Genomic DNA, 20,598 nt, shown 5'->3' with positions numbered 1-20,598 from the left:
ATTGGAAAGAAGGTAATCGTGTTCTCCACTTTAAACCGGCTCGCTATAGTCTAATCTGGCCTTCCATTGCGCCCATTGTTATTCCCATTTCTTCACTCACCACTCGATCTGTTCTCGATTTTGTCTTTAGTCCTCATTTTCCGCCCACTCTCCTGCATTCAACTCAAGTACTCAACTTTTCCCACTCCCTCCAAACTTCCCGTCCCCTGCATCTGCTGGCTCTCTTGGGTCGCCGCACTCCCACCTCTCGTTCATATTCCGCCGGGGATGTCACGGTGACGTGGCCGGGTTGAGGCGGGTTACACGCGGCAGTTTATATCCTATCTGCGTATCCATCATGAGGTCCTGTCCACTCAATCCTGAACTGATCCATCAGCCAGCATCCTCAGATACACACGCCATGTGACTGATTAATGGCACTGGAAGCACCTGTATGGTCTGAGTCAGCCTTGCTGTCAGTCCACTGTGGTGATACAACACTTCATATATTCATCTATAGTAGATTTCAAATAAATAAATAGGTCTACACAATCTTGGTCAAATGCCAGGTTTTTATCATTAAAACCGAACACCTGTAAACCAGTAAGCACTATTCTGAGGACCTTGAGGGGTCAATGAAAATAGTCTTGAATGGCTTGCTCATCCCAAAATGCCACAACATTTTTAGAGCTTGGCTGGCATCGGGAAATCTACCTCGTGACAAGTAACCGAGCAAACGCATTTCTTTTCCCATGTCGGTAAAATGTGTGCATACAAGTATATATTCTTCATGAATCACATTTAAGTGACTCATACACCACTGCTCTTCTTCTGCTGTGTCTCACTGCCTGACGGGGCAAATGTAAACACAGATCAAGTTCAAGTTCAAGTCAACTTCATTGTCAAATGTGCTCTCTGTGCTAAGTTGACATGTTTGATTTTCCATTTTGTCAGGTGCTGCTACTGACCACTTAGCTGCCATAAAATGTCCCTATAGGAGGACTGAAAACAGCTCATTCTATTTTGTAAATAGTGGTTCCCGCATCCAATGTTTGTCATATGAAAATGCCATTGTGCATTTCTGGCAAAATTGCTGTCGCGCTCAATCACTCTGGCACCTCCGGCGACCCATCCCACCTGCTCCTCACTAAGAAGATTACACAACTCTGCTAATCATAGCGCTGCGTTTGTATGCGCTAATGTCATCGGCTGTAGTTCTAAATCTCCCAAATCCCCCGCACCTTTCATCTCACGCCACTCCGCTGACTCCATTTTCAGACAGATGTTCTCAGTGCCGCCTTAGTGATTGACTGTCTACTCAGGTCGAAGCCATCCTGAAAAGCAAGGCTGCTCCTATTCCCCCACAAAAAAACGGTGCAGCATCATCCAACATGTCAAAGGTCTTCTCACCACAAGTCTCACCACACCTGGGAATATTAAAACACGTTTTCCCGCCTATTTGTGATTAAGATGATCTCATATGCAAATAAACAAAATGCCCTACTTGCTGCATACATTTTGAAAACATTTTCCTCACAAGTGCGCCTCTGCACGTCTGTGTGAGTATGTGTGAGGGATTTAAAGCAAGGGGGTGGAGGCGCCGCACAGTTTACTGGTTGATTAGCAACAGATTAGCTTTGCTAATGACATGGAGCAACACACACGGGGATTTTACCTTTATGTTGCTGGATACATACCGATACAGAAGATAATACGTGTGTGTGTGTGTGTGTGCGTGTGTGTGTGTGTGTGTACACGTAAATAAGTGAATCCTTTGAAAGACAAAAGCAAATAAGCTCCATTGGACAGCACGGTAATAGTCAGCAAATAATTCAGCAAAATCAATATATGGATGATGATGTTTTAATCACAGTAATGAATGAATACAGTGTTGAGATTTAGGATGCACATGCAAGGATGCCTTCGTTTGGGTCACATTTATAGCAAACTCAAAGGAATGAACATACGCGAGAAAAATGCAAGGCCAGACATAAACGAGTCGAGAATGTATCCGCTATTCAATATCAGGCGGGTAACACTAATTTTTTTCAGTAACAGATTTTTTAAAATTTGCATTCTACATTTCAAAAGAAAATTTTAGAGTAGGGCTGGACGATTAATCAAAATTGAAATTGTGATTTCGATTTTGGCTTCTCTCTCGATCTTTCAAATGTTATAATCAAAGAAAAGCGATTCATGTGCAGAACGGAGGGATGTGTTTACAACAGGGGTGTCCAAAAATGTTCGTCAAAGGGCCGAATGTAGAAAAATAGTCAATGAGAAGTTGTTTTCATCGTGATTTCAATCTCAATCAGAATAATGATGATTATTCGTTCATCCATAATCGTCAATCTCTAGTCGTGGCCAGTAAAGCAATTGATTTTACCTTCTGTCCCGGCTACGTGTCCTGTGTGAGCGGTGGCTCCTTCCCTTGTCACCACTACGACTTCTCCTTTTGCGAGATGAACTTCGGGATGAGCTGCTGCTCGAACACTTCTTTCGTCTAAAAATAAGAAACAAACAGACCCTTTAAACATGTAAACAGCATTTACCTCAGTCATTAGGATCGAAACAAACACACACAAATTAAATCAAGTATGGCTCTTTAATCTGACCCGCTGATTTACCGTTCATCAAGACTCATGTTATGATTTTTGAAACTTGTTTTGCTGTGTATATTATGTTACAGCTCAGGAGAAGCCGCCTAAAAGTCTCCTGGTGTAAAAAGCTCTCAATCAGATGTTCTGTCAGCTACTTTGCATCAGTGTACATAGCCACAGGGCAGCACAGCCATTCGGGTTGCCCTACGGTTCCTCCGCAGGGGCCTTTTGGTGCGCTGCTGCTCTTTAAAGCAACGGTGTTGCATCCAGTTTGCCAACACAACGTAACACAGCACTCCGATTGATATCTTCTACCTTTTATCTTCATTTATGAGGCTGGATGAACAGTGCTAACCGACTGAGCAACATACTTTTTTTTCCTCTTCTTTTGTTTCACTAAAGTCCAAAAATACCCCATTTCAGTTCAAACAAAACACAAACCGGTACTTATGTGCCCTATGAGAGATTCAAAAAGATGGATGAGGACAAATAGTAAGTAGTAGTACTTCAAGCGGTGCAGGAAGAATGATTTAGTATTCCAAAAGGTCGGATCCCGTGAGTGAGGACTTGTGAACTAACTCACAAGCCAACACTCCACACTTTTCCTGGAGGTAGTGTGTCAGCTCATCCAAAAATGAAAAAAGCAGATGTGCCGATACACCTTCCACACGAACACCACTTTTTCTTGTTCTTGCGCACCTTTTTTTTCACCTCGAAGACAAGGTCGATATAGGGAAGTAACAAAGTACAAATGTTTTGATACCGTTTCCTTAAATTGATTTCTCAGGTATCTGAACTTTACTTGTGTATTTATCTGCACTCGTTTACCTCGTGAAGGAGTTGAATCAGTACTTGAACATGTACCAGAGTATTTTTTTTTTTACTTCGGATTCACTAAGTACAAAGTGTGAGTACATCCTCAGGCAAGAAATATGTCAACATCAGTCAGAAAAGAAAACATGAAATGGAAACTGAAGACTAACAAGCATGTGCAGAATCCTCCCTCAATTAATTACAGTGGACGCAAATCTATTTTAGATGCAAGTTGTTTTTTGTGATATAAAAATAAGACCAAGGTAAATCATTTCAAAATTATTTTCACCGTTAATATGACGTAAAACCTGTACAATTCAGTTAAGGGGAATCTATATTTTAGACCGGTTCAGAAAAAATGAACAACCTCTTACAAATGGGGATATGGCTGCTCACAAACAACCTTATTGGTAAACGGGAGCCAGCAGAGGTCAGTGATATAATACATCTTTACATAAAGATGGTGTGCAGTGGTACATCCGTTAGACTCTGGCACAGGTAGAGTGGATTCAGTTCCAACTCAAGGGAAGTTTTGTTTCTCATGCTCGTTTAGGACCTTGCAACATAAACTGAATAAACCTCCTTCCGATGAGAGGCGAAGTCATGTACAGTTGGGGTCTCTTAAATTCTAGACCTTCCACTGTATTATTTAATGATGTTATCAGTCTTTCAAGAGCCATAAGCTTGTTTTTTTTCTTGTGGGTGTTCACGACATGCGCTGCCACATGTGTATGTTAATTGATCAAAATGTATTGGCGAGCAGATGAGGGACGAGGGCGCCCAGGGTTTTACCGCCCCGCCCTGTGTAGCGAGGCAATGTCTTCCCATCAGCAGTAATGGACCTTGACCAGGCCTCATAAATAATTACCATCAATCTACCTTGCCTGAACAACCCCTACACAGCCAAGTGGAAGCTGTGGATGGATGGAGGCCTGACAGAGGGACTCGGCTCCATCCAGTAAGGATATGCGATTATGGCAAAATCCTGCCTCCATCCACAATTAATTAACAGCTGCTAAAACAAGGTATCATGTTTATGATTGAATTATTCCAATTATGAATGTTGTTAGTGGAATGAATGTTCTCCAGGTGGTCCAAAATACCATAAATAGGCAAGTGGACAGTGAATCTCTCATGTTTATATATTTCTTTATTCCAAACACCAACTGACCTTGGGGTCATTCATTAAGATATCCAAGAATGTGTCGTAGGCTTTGCATATTTAGGATAAATTGTGAATTTTACATCAGAATACTTTTAGGTACATAGCTTCTTTAAAATCAATAACACAGAAGATGGACTAATGTTCATTTTGCCGAGATACTGTTTGGAAAAGTCAAACCAGTTGCAGTTAGTTGACCTCTAACTGATGATATCTGTACACATTAGGTAGCAAGCCAAAAGAAGGGTGCCCAAAAAAGTGGGATCGGACAGATCAGTGATTTTGGTACCCTTTAAAACCTTTGACAATGTAATAAACCCCTCCTTTGTCACAGTTCCGATTTAGAAGTGACCGTCTTCTGTTGAGTTTTACAGTATGGGCTATAGAGGCCGCAATGTTGTGCAGCAAGATCCTGGGCAGCAATACCACATTTTACGATTTTAATAGTTTTTCCCGCAGAGCAGAGAGAATACTGCACATGCTTGTGTTTTGGTGCATTTAATCAAAACCAAATCACCTCAAAGCCATTATATTTTAGGCATAATATTCTAAGAAGAGTGTGAATGATTTTAGAGTGCTTTAGGGTCACAGTTTATGATGTATTTGTAGTTTAAACTGTTAATTTAGACCTTTGTCAGCATTTTTCAAGGAGGCATCAATTATTTGTGTTTTACGCTTTTTACAGGAGGTCTACGTCTCTATCCCCAGCAATTTTCGAAAGTTTACTGCCGAGTACTTCTGGTGTGTCTTCTGAATAAGTGCAGTAGTCTCAATCAATAGTTTTGACAAAAACATAAAGATGGCAACTAAAACAATTTTTTTTTCATCATCATGCAAGCATGAATGAAAACATGCAAGTCGGTTGCATGGGGAGACTGGTCGCTACTGGACATCCAATTACGGGAGATATAAACAAATCAATCACACTCACATTCATACCTACTGTATGACGAGTTTAGAGCCGGCAATGAACACAAAACTGGAAGTCATGGTCTATTCTGTTGTATGAATGGCAACAGGTGGATACAAAGGTTTATTTTACGTGCTATCTAATGGAAGAGTATTGAATTATTTTGCCAGTCATATTTAAACAACAGTGTCTCGGGTTAATAATAATGAACAGTGTCTCGGGTTAATAATAATGATTGACACAAATTACATCTGATAAAAGGAAAATAGTTTCTGTCGCGTTGTTATGCATGGAATGTTGTTGTACATAGCAGTCTCACCTCCTGTCCCGTGAACGTGAGCGGCTCCGGCGGCTTGATCTGTGGCTCCGACTGCTTGTCACCCTGCTCCCGGAGGACGAGGATGACGAAGAGGAAGATGAAGACGAACGGCGACGCTGTTTTTTCTTCTTTCTGCTGCGGCTTTCACCTTCACTGCTCGATGAGTGTCGACCCATAACTGGTTCACTATTGTCACTGTCATAAAGCAAACACACATGGATGCTCAGAGGGTAATGTTTACTCGTGACATATTAGCAACGACGAACGAACACTTTGGTCAACAAGTCATGTTCAACACCAATTCATACGCACACCGCGTAGACAGCTAACGCATCTTAAATAAGGACTTGAGCTGAAAACGTGTTGTCTATCACGCGAGTGGTCGGCAGAGTACGTACCGGTTATGACTAGCTAGCTAGCTAACCAGGCTAACGCTACAACGTTATGTTCAAATTCTTCACTCGATTGGTACCCGAATAGCTGTACGAATGTCTTGGGTGACGTATAAGTCACGCAAAATTCAACTCGAGTGGAGCGAAGTCCAGTTGACATTATCTTTATCGTAAATCCCGCTTCTCACCGTTGCCGGGCTCCAAAACACACATGCAAGGCAGTGCCAGACCAAAAAAGTCAAGGCAGAGCGCGTCGATCGATCCCAGGCAGGCACAATAAAGCAGAAAGACAAAATTAAGAGATTTTTGTGTCGTTTTAATTTTAAAAGATGATTTGACTGAATAGACCATCAATCATAGTACCCAAAATAGGGTTGGCCGTCTGTGACAACTGATCACTCTGACTCGTTGTTACCTAGTATATCAATGTATGATACAGAAGTAGACTATGATCCCACCGAGCACCAGACATCTTTTGGATGTTGGATTTCAGGCAAAATCTGGTCGGTCTGTTTTAGACTTGATTTAGTCCGGAAATAGTAAATGAAAATCATGCTTTGTTTGGGTCATTCAAATTGTGTCCAAAAATAGTCCTTGAAAACTGTGTTGTGTTTTACCCGTCCAATGTGGTCCAAATTTTGTCCCAAAATAGTTGTTGATAATTGGATTGAGTTTAGCCTGTCCAATGTAGCACAAGCTTGGTCAGAAAATAGTCATTAAAAATCGGCTAGTATACACAGTACGCAAAAGCTAAGAAAGAGGGAAGAAAATGTTTTATCTGGTAAATTAAGCTCATTAAAATTTTATTTTATACATAGATTTATTCTTAATTGCTATGAGTGAGTTGATCATGGTTCCAGATATGTGTGTACTTTATTTCATGAAACCTTGACTGTGGATGGTATGATAAACAATGACTTCACTTACAGATCAGGTCACGAGCATGCCAATCTCAGTGTGCGCTCGCATGCACGCACAGAAACGTGAATGACCACTACAACGTGAGTTTTTGTGTCTCCCTGGCCACTCACTGCAAAATCTCTGGCTTCTGGCTTGATTCACCAGAACTGTAATTAACCAGTGATTCTTTTACATCCCACTCTCAAGGAGCCTGAAACCTGCACACCACTACCTTGAGATTCACTGAATTTTACTGCAGTTAACACAAACAGCATACATAAATAACATTTTAGTTACTCTTTGCACTGTCAATGATTTTGTCATTAATCCAATGTATTGTGTTCATCAAAATAAACTATATTATTCAATTTTAATGTATTTCCATCAAAGTTGAATAAAAAATGCACCTAAATAAATGTTCTGGTTTTTGAACAACAGTTCTTAAAGATTAAATACAAATATTACGAATTTAAAAGGTTTCACTTTACAATGTGGTTATACAGCGTGTGTTCGACATGTTTTATTCATTATTTGGATTAAGAATGAGCTTTTTAATGAACCCAATGTTTCCTGCTTAAAAACATGAAGCAGTACTGCCCTTCTCATAAATCCGCAGTTAAGACAAATGCGTTTGTTGTTTACGCAGGAGTTCAATAAAGTGTGCTCAAATTTCCCTGCACCTGCGCGTTTGCAGCCTTGTGCTCGTGCGCATGCACGAGGTCATCATTGGGTGAGAGTGTTTTCTCTACCAAGTACAGATGAATCCAGAACACGATTTGCCAACAACAAATTAATTCGAGGATTGGTGGGGGGTTGAAAAGATAAACAGGATGCGCATCACCTCAATTAGGCATGCAATGCTGCTCTGGGCAGGAATAACAGGAATTAATACCGAAAGGTTCACACTGAAACGTCGTTAATATTTAATCTGAGGGGAATTATTAGCATCGCGGCGTGGAAATTGAGATACATATAGATTATCAATAAAGACGCCTCATTTAGCATCACGTTAAAGAAAAAATCCTTGCTTTTTTCCTCTTAATTGCTCTCATTGTTTATTTACAGATATAGGCATAATAATTCCAGCGTTAATTAACGCGCCCATTGGCAATAATACAAGCAGAGAGAGGGGCGCATTAATTGAACGTTTAGCTGTTATTTAACACCAGAAGCATGTCTTTAAAAGGCCCGCTGAGGATTCCTATGAAGCCATAGCGGAACATCATTCACTGCACACTTGATTTGAAGCAAACATTATGTTGCAGAAACTTAATGTATTAGAAGCTGTATAAATGATAAATATAAGACACGTGGGATTTATATAAACATATAGCTTTTATACTGTGTATATATACTGTGTATATACACACATATATATATATATATATACATATATATATATATATATACATATATATATATATATATATATATATATATATATATACATATATACATACATAAACAAACCAAAACCAAACCAAACATACATACATACACACACACAACATTTACAAACCTAAACTTAGTACTGTAAAACATGCATTTTTGTTTTAAATTCACGACGTAAATTTATGACAAGCACTACATGATTACTCTTTTTTTTAACTTTCCTGATAAATAGCAACGCATCGTTGGGCCCCAAGCCTTGAATTACACTCATTATAAATTCATTTATTCGCAATTGCTTCACCTTTTTTTCCGAACACGTGCGAAATAAAACTACCCCCCACTCCACAATTGGCATTACGTGCAAAAAAATGGAAGTAAAAAAAAACACCGAGTAAGTCTTTAATTGTTTTATCTGCATTGATAAGAGATGAAGATGTTCTCTCTCTCTCTCCCTCTCTCTCTCGTTATTTTCACATATTTGCAAGCCACTCCCCGGCAGAGAGAGAGAGCGGAAGGAGAGAGAGAGATTCAGCGCATTCTCTCGGGTGTTTAAAAAGTAACTCCGGACAATAACAGCAAATGAGCGCTTAATTTAATTAATTAGTCCTTCTTGTCAAGCTTGGATTAATGGCCAATAGCTGCTGTGGTGGTGGTGCTTAATGTTTTTTTTCTTTGCTTTCTTTTTTTACTAGTGAGGGTGGATGAAGGAAGGGAAAGGGAGAGAGAGAGAGAGAGAGAGAGAGAGAGAGAAAGAGAGGGAGGGAAAGGAGGAAGAGGGGGGTCTCATCCCGGCATCCTGAGGGGAGGTAATTTGCACGGATCAAGGGGGCACGGCGCCGCAAAGTATAAATAGTGTGACTTCAATCGAGGATCACCAGCAGGTTCCCCAACTCCGCTCTACCAAAGGAGGGAGAAATTGGCCGAGGAAGACGCATCTTTATGTCCCATATTCGGGCGCCTTCCCAGAGAGTTGGCAGCATCACCTCGTCTCGTTTTCAGGGGGCCGCACCATTGATGTCTTAAACTGCCGTGGAGCAAAGGGAGAGAGGGGCTACGGCGAGTCTGCCTGTCTGATTTTTTTTCCTTCTTTGAAAGGGGAAAAAAGACGAGTGTGTGATGGAAGAGCTCACCGCCTTCGTGTCGAAGTCTTTCGATCACAAAGTCAAGGAGAAGAAGGAGGTGATCACTTATCGGGAGGTGCTGGAGACTGGCGCGGCAAGGGCGGCCGGTCGCGGCGGGGAGTCCTTAGCCCCGGAACCCGGGAGTCGGGAGGAGGCGGCGGTCGTAGCCCGGAACGTGGCGCTCTCACCGGGCAGGGAGACGGACATCCTCGGCCCGGAGAGGACAAGGGACGCCGGCAGCCCCAAACTCATTGACGGTAAGAGTGCGAGGCGTATATGGACGAATAGTCAGTCCACAGAGGCTACATAAAAGCGCTCAGTTGAGTTGCAACTATTTTATTTGGATGGTTGTCACATTTTAGGAGTGAAAATCAATCGTGATGTCGTTGCAACTATTGTTTCAAATTTGCTTGTAGACACTTTAAAAGTTAATCATCAATGATCACAGTTTGGTGGAAATGTTTGAACCGAAACACTCTGAATAGCAAAATTAATAGTTAACATGTACAAGAATGGATGCATTAAGAATGGGTTTTAGCTTTTTTTTTAAATAATGCAAATTTAAAGTGATTTCCATTAAATATCAAATACAGATTTTGCAGCATGCACTTGTGCTTTCGGTGCACAAATGGATGATCTGACCCTATCTTCCATAAAGCTGGCTTGTGAGCTCTGTGTTATTTATTAATACGCGCATTATGTAGCACGCGGCTATTTGTTAACTGGATGGTAACACGATTTTTAAAAAACGGAGTTAAATTGACATAAAATAAATGTGATGAAATGGGTGTTCACACAGTCTCGTTACAATAATACCAGAAAATATACATATTTAAAATTCTTTAATTGTAATTATTTGCATTTGTAATAAATCACATTGAGTATAATTTAGCATTTGCATTTCATTTATGTTAAAAAACAAATCTAACGCCGGTCGTGATTTTTTTAAGCAGATCAAAATGTGTCTTATTTAACAGATCAATTGTGTCAACACATGCTTTTTAAAAACGGCGTGCCTTGTTCGTGGCCGTTACCGGCTGCGTGTTTCCCGGCGTGGATCACACACACTCACGTGCACAGCAAAGCCCCTGTAGAGGCGCACACCCAGTTGCCTTGCATATTTATAAGCGCTTAATAATTAAAGACCTTTATGTAGCTCGACAAAACATTCGAGCTGTGATCCTCTTTTTGAGGGTTGGGGATGGGAAGTATCTGCTTCACTTTCCATCGCTTTCATTTCTCGCCTCCACTGAGGCCGTGCGACGTTCGTGGAAGAACGTGTGAAAAAAAACGTGCAAGTCATGTGCCTCCGCTCCCTGTCCCCGTTTTTTTTCAAGGTACCACGGATATGAAGGAGAGGAAAGAGGAGTCCAGTAAGTCCATGGAGGACGAGGCGCAGACGAAAATCAAGCAGAGGAGAAGTCGGACTAACTTCACGCTGGAGCAGCTCAACGAGCTGGAGAGGCTCTTCGACGAGACGCACTACCCGGACGCCTTCATGCGGGAGGAGCTGAGCCAGCGGCTGGGACTGTCCGAGGCCAGGGTGCAGGTCAGCATCTACCGTCTTTGCTTACATGGGAAGAAAAAGGAGGGCGGGAAAGAATTGAAACAATACATCGACAAATAGAAAGATACATTGATTATCCATCCACTGTTTCAGTTATCTCCGCAATAAAAAAAAAACACATGCAGCAACATAAGGCAAAGCAGGCATGCAAAATTCCCAATAATAAAGATATGAAAGCATTAAATATTCAAAATAGTGTCTTAATATCTTTAAAGGTATGAAAACATATTCTAAACGATCAACATATCCTACACAAGTTGTCGCATTTCTTTGTATGCAAATGTAATATAATGATAATAGTAATCACGCAACAAAGTGAGATAAATGGGGAGCAGATAATTAAACAACAAAAAATAAAACCACGAAATTTCAAACTAGAAGCACATGTATGCTTTATAAGAATATATATATATATATATATATATATATATATATATATATATATATATATATATATATATATATATATATATATAAATATATATAATGTTTATTGCTTGTAAAACAAATGATGGGAAACGAAAAACGAATGGTGATAACACGCAAAACAATCTTTTAAAAACAGGATCAGTCATGAGTTAGATATTTCAATGAATAATATTTGACTCTGTTTTGTAGATAAGGCATCCAAATGAATAAATGCACTGCAGCTGACTACGAACAATTAAAAAAAATATGACAAACATATAAGATACATCCAAATATAGTTTGGTTAAAATTAGCTTTAAAAGTAATTTCCGTGGTTAATAAAAAAAAAAAGAAAGAATGTCACCCAAATGATTCAATGACATGCAAAATAAAAGTACACTGAAAAAAGAGATTCATCTTAACAAGCATCAGTAGTTCATGTTGTTTCCCACTTTCTTAACCACACATTCAACGAAAACATGAAGAAAATGTGGTTCAAATCAATTCCAAATAACTTACTACACAAAGCCGTTCGAATAAAAATATCTTGATTTCTTCCCTCTTTTTGATCTATTCTTCGACCAGCAGCAATGCCTAATAATCAGTTACCGATCTCACTTGAGGGGGCTGCATGTGACTGTGGTGACGTCACAAGAGTACAGATGCATGCTTTTCACCGTCTCATCGAGCAAGAGTGAATCTTATCGCAGCGTGCGTGAGTGCGTGCGTGCGCGCGTTTGTGTGAGCGTGAGTGTGTGCGTGTGTGTGTGTCAGTGTGTGTGCGCGCGCGTGTATGGAACATGATGTTGGTCGTGAGGGCCCACGAGCAAAACGACCATCTGGACAGAAACCTAGTATGCCATCCAAGGAAAGATGGAGGGCGGGGTGGGGGCTTCAAACATGTGTTGGAACAGATTTATGTTATTGTGAAAATGTAATAAAAATAATCGTAAATGGCCAACAGAATAAGTTAAACTTTTTGAGGTTGGTTGGGGGTTGTACCCCCTTCAGAATACCCAACCACCCCAACTGCGTTGAGGGATTTTCATGCATTAAATGTGTTTATTATCAATAGACTCTCTACAGCACTGTCTCTATATAATAAATATATGAAACATATGAGGACTTTCACAGCTTTATTTTCTATTTCTTCCGGACTCAATCGATGATTTTGCTTTTATCACCGCTATAAATCCGAAGTGGAGCGCGCTCAAAATGCTCAATAAATGAAACCCGACGACAGCCAAATCGATGATATTTTCTGTCACAATACATGCCACGGAGGATTTGTACTAATTTAAGTAAATGTGCTGTTCCGCCGTGTAGTTTGTGTTGAAGTATTTTTTTTTTGTTAGTTTTTCTTCCCCCCAAAGCGCCTGGCGCACAATAATTAATGGTAGCGGTCAGTTAATGAGAGGAAAGCAGTCCAATGACAGAGGAAGGGAAAGCATCATCATCATCATCATCATCATCATCATCATGGCTGCTACTCGATAGCACACAGTCCATTCAAAGTCTGCTGGGACACTCATGAACAGAAAGATGACACCAGCGCTGACAAGGTTATTTATTACAATCCAATCGTCCTGTAACATCGCCACAATTTGCCCGAATAAAGGAATCGATATATATATATATATATATATATATATATTCTTGCATATTCCCACATCTGTCTGCAAGATCTCCCATGCTAATGATTTAAATGCCTTTGAATGTTTTAATCTTCTGAGGATTAAAAAAAAAAAATTCTTTTGTGGTCATTATTGTCACTTGTGAGGGATTTAACACCCACACCTGCCTTCACGCCTATGCAGACAAAATTAACATGAACTCATGTGTGTTGCTGCAGGTTTGGTTCCAGAACAGAAGAGCCAAATGCAGAAAGCAGGAGAACCAGTTACATAAAGGTATATGCACACTAAGACCATTAAAAATGTGAAGTTTAATGAATGTTATCATCGACATATTCTACATTCATTAATGATAACGAACTCAACAGATGTGCATTCATTACACAAATGAGTCAAATCTAACCAGTGACCATTTAAACAAATAGCTTAGTTGTCAAACCTTTGACAATAAGTACCACCTAAAAATAAAATAATTGTCAAAGCCACAAATATTCCTAAAAATCATTATATTCCTAAAACTTTCATCTAGTAAGCCATTGTGAAATTATATGCAACACTCTGCTTCATTAAGGGAACAAAAATTCAACATAAATAATGATTAAATCACAATGTATTGCACATATGGCTCTGTGAAAAAGCACCTGAATAATGACACCCTAAAAAAGTGTTAATGACACCCCCAAAAATGTTAACAATGTATTGAACTTCCAGTTTAAAACAACTGAACTGTACCCAGACAGCGATTTGTTCTTATACTACTGTTTAATTATACTACTGTTAAATTATCCTCAGAAGAGGATAGTTCGAGCGTGTTTTTTTTCCCTATCCCTACCCAGCGTTTTCCTTTCTGAAGTCTGATTATAATTCCCCCATTGCGGGACTAATAAAGGATATCTTAATCTTAATATTACTGCATTTGGCAAATTACTGGCTTGCTCCACTTTACTCCAACCCCCCAAAATGTAGCTGTGGCCAAATTTGGGGTTACAACCTACATTTGAGACACCCTAGGTTTTCCCATACCAGTGTGCCAGATCATGCTGGCCAAATTCACATAATTGGGTGGAAAATAATTATTTATTTACAATAATGACAAGAGGAAAATACTAGTCATATTAGTACCCAGTGACAACACAAGCAACAACTGAATGAAAACCTGCATGGAAGGAGATGGTTCAAACACAACCTGATGGCATCTCTGAGAATGCATCTACAGTTATCTCTCCCTGGGAAGATTAAATTTGATATCAGGGGTCACCAAGGTTTTTGAACCTGAAAGCTACTTTTTTGTGACTGAATGTAAGATGGCCTACCAGTTTGATACACACTCCTGAAATAACAAATTGACTCAAATGATGTTAACCCTAGTTTATGTTATTTTTAAAGATAGGGGGAGGGTATCAGTCATGAAGTCGACCACAATAATTGGTCGAAATAAAAATTTCTACCTTGAAATGGAGGAGAATTAATAGTCAATTCGAAAAAAAAAGATTTGTTCGTCACAGCCCTAGTTATTATTATTGATTAACGAGATTGATTTATGTGAAGGTACTGATCATGTTGATGATTTCCCCCGATAATTAGGGAACATATGCCAATGCCAGCACTTTATTTCAACAAATCTCTTGCACTGTTCACATTTTCAAATGATCACTTTGACAACATTGCTAGAAAATCACAACATAAACAGGGCCGTTGGCTATTCATCATGTGTTCCTTGGGGTCTTGACCCCTACTGTGTACACAAGAACCAGCAGTTATCACCTGTCTCATGCAAGTGGCCCCGTGACCCCCCCACCCCCAAGCACATACATTGTGTCTTGTACTACAAATACTGCTACTGGTCACTTTAAAATGGTTCAATGATTTTCTGCACCAACTGTACAAACTGTCATCGTATTGTATTCTACCACTGATCACTTTAGCTCTGCTTAATACTTTGCACATTGTCTCACTTACATTACAAAATGTCCTTGAATACCTATTTGTCATGTCCTTGTTTACGATGATACTAATGCAGCGTGTTATACCGGAGACAAATTCCTTGTGTGTTCTACATACTTGGCCAATAAAGATGATTCTGATTCCGATTGTGCTTCCTTTTCGCACCAGAGAGTGCGAAGGAACACAATCTGCTTTCTTTTCCTAGCACTGAAGCAAACCAAAAATGATGAAGGGATAATTACATTGATTACATCTGACAGATGGAAAGGCACATATTTTCAAACATTGGAAGAATGCATCTTTGCTCAGATGGCATAAGATACATGCATCTGCATTTTCTTTGTGAAATTTTTGCTTGGTGGTGAACATAAATATGCGCCGAATATGTGACCGTATTTTATTCTTGGGCATATTTTGGATGCAATTTGCCACTTGTTCGTCAACTGTTTGTGGTGTTTGTCTCCTATAAGGCTCTCATCTCAGCATTCTTTTCTACCAGGAGTCCTGATCGGAGCAGCGAATCAGTTTGAGGCTTGTCGCGTAGCGCCATATGTCAACGTGGGGGCTTTACGGATGCCATTCCAACAGGCAAGTGTCTTGTTGAAGGGGTCCTGGAATGCTGTCTTGGCACTGGCTCAGGCCTAATGCAATATTCAACTTAAAGCCGAATTGCAGAGCACTGTGCTAACACAGCAAGGCCTTGAATTGAGATGGATTTTTTTTCCTTTTACTCTTTCAGGAATACTTAAGACAGCTACAGTATGGCTATTGTTGTGATTGCGAACAATCAGAGGAGAGTGTGTTATGGGTATAGAATTTTTATTTTCAAGCTCTCAAGTCGAAAAGGGTCGAATTGGGGTGATATATATGTGTGTGTGTGTATATATATATATATATATATATATACACACACCCGTATTCCATTCTTGAGTTCTATAAAGAAAAACCAAAATTACAGGTTGTGGTGCAAGGTGAGCCAAAATTTGCATCAATAGGTTTTATATTTGTGTCAACAGATTTTCCACTTGTGTTGACAGGTATATCAAAACATGATATTTACATGACAGTGTCCGATTTCTGGGGAACCTCATCGCCAAATGCAATTTCTGTTGATCTGTTTATATACAGTGTAGCAAGGGCCTAATTTATGATAATCTTATTGAAGATGTTATTGTTGCAGGATTATCCAGTTTCATTTAATTAGCCTGGAAATGATTTGCTTACAACAAGTAATGTATCTTTGTTCTTCTATCCATGCCAACAATGCAGTAACAGGCAGAAAAAAAGAATAGTTTTAGTTTTACTGAATATGTAAGGTATCAAGAAAATAGTTTTAAAAATCAAAATACAATAATGAGGTTCAATTTTAGAGAATCATCCACTCACCGATCCATCCATTTTCTGATCCGCTTATCCTCACAATACAAATAAAACATCTGCCTCGTTTTTAATTGATTAAGAGCATTGGGGGTTAAATGTTTATTTATTTTGTTTTTTTCAATAACGTTTTCCGCTGAGGTTTTATGTGTTTAGTATACTTGGATCAAATACTCTCAATAGTTGCCTACTTTAGAAATTTTAGACGATCCCCAACCTGCAATAAAAACCAGCAAAATTACAAGTTTAAGTGAATGTCCCATGAGCCACTGCGCACTTAACACATGTTCTCCCCCCTCCCTTCCCCCTTCTCTCACCCCCTCCTGCGTGCGTCCTGTAGGATAGTCATTGCAACGTGCCGCCCTTCTCCTTTCAGGTGCAGGCGCAGCTGCAGCTGGACAGCGCCGTGGCGCATGCGCAGCACCACCTGCACTCGCACCTGGCCGCGCACGCGCCCTACATGATGTTTCCGGCGCCGCCCTTCGGCCTACCGCTGGCCACGCTGGCCGCCGAATCGGCGTCAGCTGCATCCGTGGTGGCCGCTGCCGCCGCCGCCAAGAACACCAGCAAGAACTCAAGCATCGCCGACCTGAGACTTAAGGCCAAGAAACACGCGGCCGCGCTAGGCCTGTGACGACCACCGCGACGACGACGTCGCTCGGGAACGTGCACACGTGGGGAGACGCCACCGCAAACACGAAGACACTATTTATGTTTTTCCCCATGCAGGACAATGATAAGAATGAAGGCTATTTATAAGATTATGAAAAGTGACTGCTCAATAGCCGATGGGAGGGGATTTTTCTACCACCTTCCCAGAAACAACAACACCACCAGAAAACAACCAACCATGGACGGCCCTTGTGGCAGGAAGAGGAAGAGGACATGCAGCTGGCGGTCGATACTTTGTCAAACAAGGCGAACCATTCTGCAGTCTGTTTTAACATCTCATTATTATTATTAATATTATTGTTATTATCGGGACTTACAGAGGCTGGCCTCGTTATAGTTCAACACCTCCTTCCCCAAAAGAGAAGGGAGGGGATCCTATCCAAAATGTTTGCATGAGCCAACACGCTGACCTATATAACTTTTTTTTAGTTTTTTTTTTTTTTAACGCCAGACACCACAAATGTGAGAGCATAATATATGTTTTTTTCTTCCGTTTTCCTCAGTGGTGTTTCATCTCCTTTTAAAGGGGGTGCTTATGTATAACAAAAAAGGACTGTAAAGCGGTACGGGCACATGTAAAATATGTTTATACACGAGAAACATGTATTATTTTTTGCTCACTTTTGTGGGGGTATATGACTTCATTTCCGTGTAAGCTATGTGCTTCCTGTATGTGTATATATATATATATATATATATACATACATGACAGTGAAAGTGAACGCACCCGAGGCATGGGTTTCTTCAAAAAAAAGGAGAAAAAAATAACTCATGAATCCTTTTCCATCACATGTGAAACGTGAATCCATCTAACCAAAATGTTTTTTTGTTTTGTTCTGATAATAAATTAACTAAAGGTTCTCTAACGAGTTGACACTTTTATTGGCGCAGTAGGGCCCTTTGTTTGAAAATTATTATTGGTAAAGAATCGTTTTTAAATAATTCATGATGGGTGGCGTAAGTCTTTTGATAACGTCACGAATGACAGGTCCGTTAAGTGAGGAACATGACTTGTTCCCCTGCCAAATTCATGCATTATGCATGCGTTTTGGTTATGGAACATTTGGAGAGGCAGACTGATCATTTTCATGATACAAGAGAACACAACAGGGAGATAACAGATAAAGAGCAGTCAAGTTGGGCACCCTTTTTCGCTCAATTCTTTGTTCATTTGAATGTTTATATATACACATTTTATTTTTTTTTTTACAAAACTTAATTTGTTTTGTATATGCTGCCAGACACACACTGAGAGTAGTGATTAATAGTGAATTGACATTGGCCACCATAGTTGAAACACTGGTGGTCAGAAAGGGCCGTGAGTGACAAATTAATTTCCTGACATCTTAATCGCGTTTTATTGAACAAACACATGACACGATCATACGCAGGCAGATCGCTTTACAATCCCCAAATTTCCGCACATAACAATAGTGTCCAGGGCTATTAATTAATAGCCGATTCACACCGAGTCTGTGTGTGTGTGTTGGCATTCAGCGACAGGATCCAGACGCCAAATCTATTGAATTATTGATCGCTGGCTCGCCAGTAATGGAGGAGACGGAACTGGGTAACTGAACTGATCGTGGGAGCGTGCACTGTCCCACACAGGAAGATCCATTCGTGGGCCACAACATTAGGCACGTCTGCACACATACCGTTTCATGAGATCCAAAACAGGAGGTTCATTTATGATTGTGGTGTATCGAACAATAGTGTATTGTAACCATACTGCAAAACCAAACCACAACAACAGTGTCAATGTACAGTATACCCACTATTATCTTTGTAAAGATGAACATTTTTGGCATGGCTCTGGTATTGGACCAGATTAAACCGTGCAGCTGTCCCCAATGGTGAGACCAACTGGGCTGTAATCAGTTCAGGGAAGGAAGTCTGGACAGTGACATGTCAACCAGTTTGACAGGATCAGAATCCTCTTCATTGCCTAAGTATGTGGAAAAATGCACAAGGAATTTGTCTCTGGTACTTTGAGCCACAATAGTATAATAGCAACAAGCAACTACGAATTAACAAAAGTAACATTTAGGATGTACCACTTCAGTACAGAGAGTCAGTAAGCAATGTAAGGATACCATGATCGCATAAGTAAGCAATGCAATGCAACACTACTGACTTTTTGTTCAAATGTATTTTCCACAAAGCCTCACTAAACAGATATTTCGTATTACTCTGAGATTATCATCAGTTAGCGAATTTGAGAAATAGACTCCAATTATCAAGAAGAGACCGTCAGTACGGGGCGGGGGTTGTGTTGGTGATTTTTGAAATAAGCAAAATGTATTCATCATTGGTTTAAAGTAACATTGCAACATTTGGATTAACAAAAGATTTACCTCCCACAGTTTTCACAAAATACCGAAAGATTGCTTCCTGCTTGTTTTTTTTTTCATTTCTTTAAAGAGCCCCGTATGGGATGAGTGGAATAGCCCACACTTGCAGATTAAACCATTTTGCCAAAACTCCACTTTCAAGAGGCCAAAAACTGACCAAAGCAACCAAAGGCCAATACAATAAACGTAGCCTTGCTCAAGGGCATATACAAGGTGGTTGGGACGCAGACCAGGTTCTAGGTCCTTTCCTTGGTCTTTTAGTTTGCAGGTTTGGGGAACCTTTTTCCAGTCCGGGTCTATCTTAGTACTCCAAGTGATATACAGCGGAACCTCAGTTTTTGTGAATAATCCATTCCAAAAAATCTAAATTATAAACTCGTATCCCAGGGCATCATTGTATAATTTTTATGGGATGAATGCTTGGAGGTTTTAACACTTTTTTTTTTTTTTAGAAATGCAATGACTGTGTCAAATATTTTCCTGGGCCAAATATGACCCACAGGCGATAGATTGCCCAATCGTGCCTGAATGACTGAGCTCCTGACTTCCCATGAATGTACAAAATGGGTGTACAGATCAGCAGTGACTATGATTCAAAAAAGTGTTTGGAACATCGTTTCGACTTTACCTGCCCTGACCCGTGGGAAGGCTTCTGCCGAGAAGCGCGGTGGGGACGTTATCAGGCGGTCCAAAGATGTTCTGCAGGAATGGAGGGGAGACAATGAGACGGGGACACACAAGTACCCTGCTGATTAAACACACAGACGACCCCACTCTCCTCTCAACACACTCTTAAGATACAAGCCCGCACACACACACAAACACACACGGTCAGACGGGAGCCAGCCAGGCTCTCACGGCCTTCTCGCTGTCTTTACTATCACCCCACATCACCGCCCTCGCCTTCATTCTTCGACATATACACTTCATCGCCTTCCCTTGTACATAGAGAAGACATGAGTAGTCAACTGCTCTAATAATTGCTTCTTAAAATAAATCAAATCCAACATTGTACATACACACATTGCACACACACTAATGGTGAGTCGCAAAC

The 20,598-nt window shown here is 40.3% G+C and overlaps 2 protein-coding genes across 5 annotated transcripts in view; one reads left to right on the top strand and one right to left on the bottom strand.

The window, feature by feature from the left end:
• The window catches only part of rsrc1 (arginine/serine-rich coiled-coil 1), a 114,586-nt gene extending 108,086 nt beyond the window's left edge, over window positions 1–6,500 (bottom strand). For 2 of the 3 annotated variants that reach the window (XM_052079283.1, XM_052079285.1), the window contains exons 1-3: window positions 6,364–6,500; window positions 5,784–5,978; window positions 2,366–2,482 (exon numbers count right to left, since the gene is read on the bottom strand). In XM_052079283.1, the coding sequence (XP_051935243.1) occupies window positions 2,366–2,482; window positions 5,784–5,959 (293 nt within the window). In that variant the 5' untranslated portion in view covers window positions 5,960–5,978; window positions 6,364–6,500. Of the gene's footprint in view, window positions 1–2,365; window positions 2,483–5,783; window positions 5,979–6,181; window positions 6,341–6,363 lie in introns of those variants that run through there. The other variant, XM_052079284.1, reaches the window with a different exon arrangement.
• A 2,488-nt stretch (window positions 6,501–8,988) lies between these two features.
• On the top strand, window positions 8,989–18,056 carry shox2 (short stature homeobox 2). 2 transcript variants are annotated; one of them, XM_052079290.1, is made up of 5 exons: window positions 8,989–9,845; window positions 10,926–11,137; window positions 13,416–13,473; window positions 15,641–15,729; window positions 16,895–18,056. In XM_052079290.1, the coding sequence occupies exons 1-5, from the start codon at window positions 9,584–9,586 to the stop codon at window positions 17,150–17,152; spliced, it is 879 nt and encodes a 292-aa protein (XP_051935250.1). In that variant the 5' UTR covers window positions 8,989–9,583; the 3' UTR covers window positions 17,153–18,056. The 2 variants fall into 2 exon arrangements, with proteins under 2 accessions (XP_051935250.1, XP_051935248.1); XM_052079288.1 differs by having other exon boundaries at window positions 16,859–18,056.
• Window positions 18,057–20,598: the final 2,542 nt, after the last annotated feature.

Source organism: Hippocampus zosterae, chromosome 10 (assembly GCF_025434085.1).
Source record: "Hippocampus zosterae strain Florida chromosome 10, ASM2543408v3, whole genome shotgun sequence".
Classification (NCBI taxonomy): domain Eukaryota; kingdom Metazoa; phylum Chordata; class Actinopteri; order Syngnathiformes; family Syngnathidae; genus Hippocampus; species Hippocampus zosterae.
The sequence above is the reverse complement of the archived record's forward strand: the minus strand, read 5'-3'. Positions and strand labels throughout refer to the sequence as shown.

Excerpts from the sequence above, each read along its gene's own strand:
- shox2 (XM_052079288.1), top strand. The coding sequence starts at position 9,584 with ATGGAAGAGCTCACCGCCTTCGTGTCGAAGTCTTTCGATCACAAAGTC. Across the intron at positions 13,474-15,640 it reads GGAGAACCAGTTACATAAAG|GAGTCCTGATCGGAGCAGCG; the intron begins GTATATGCACAC and ends CTTTTCTACCAG. Across the intron at positions 15,730-16,858 it reads TACGGATGCCATTCCAACAG|GATAGTCATTGCAACGTGCC; the intron begins GCAAGTGTCTTG and ends TGCGTCCTGTAG.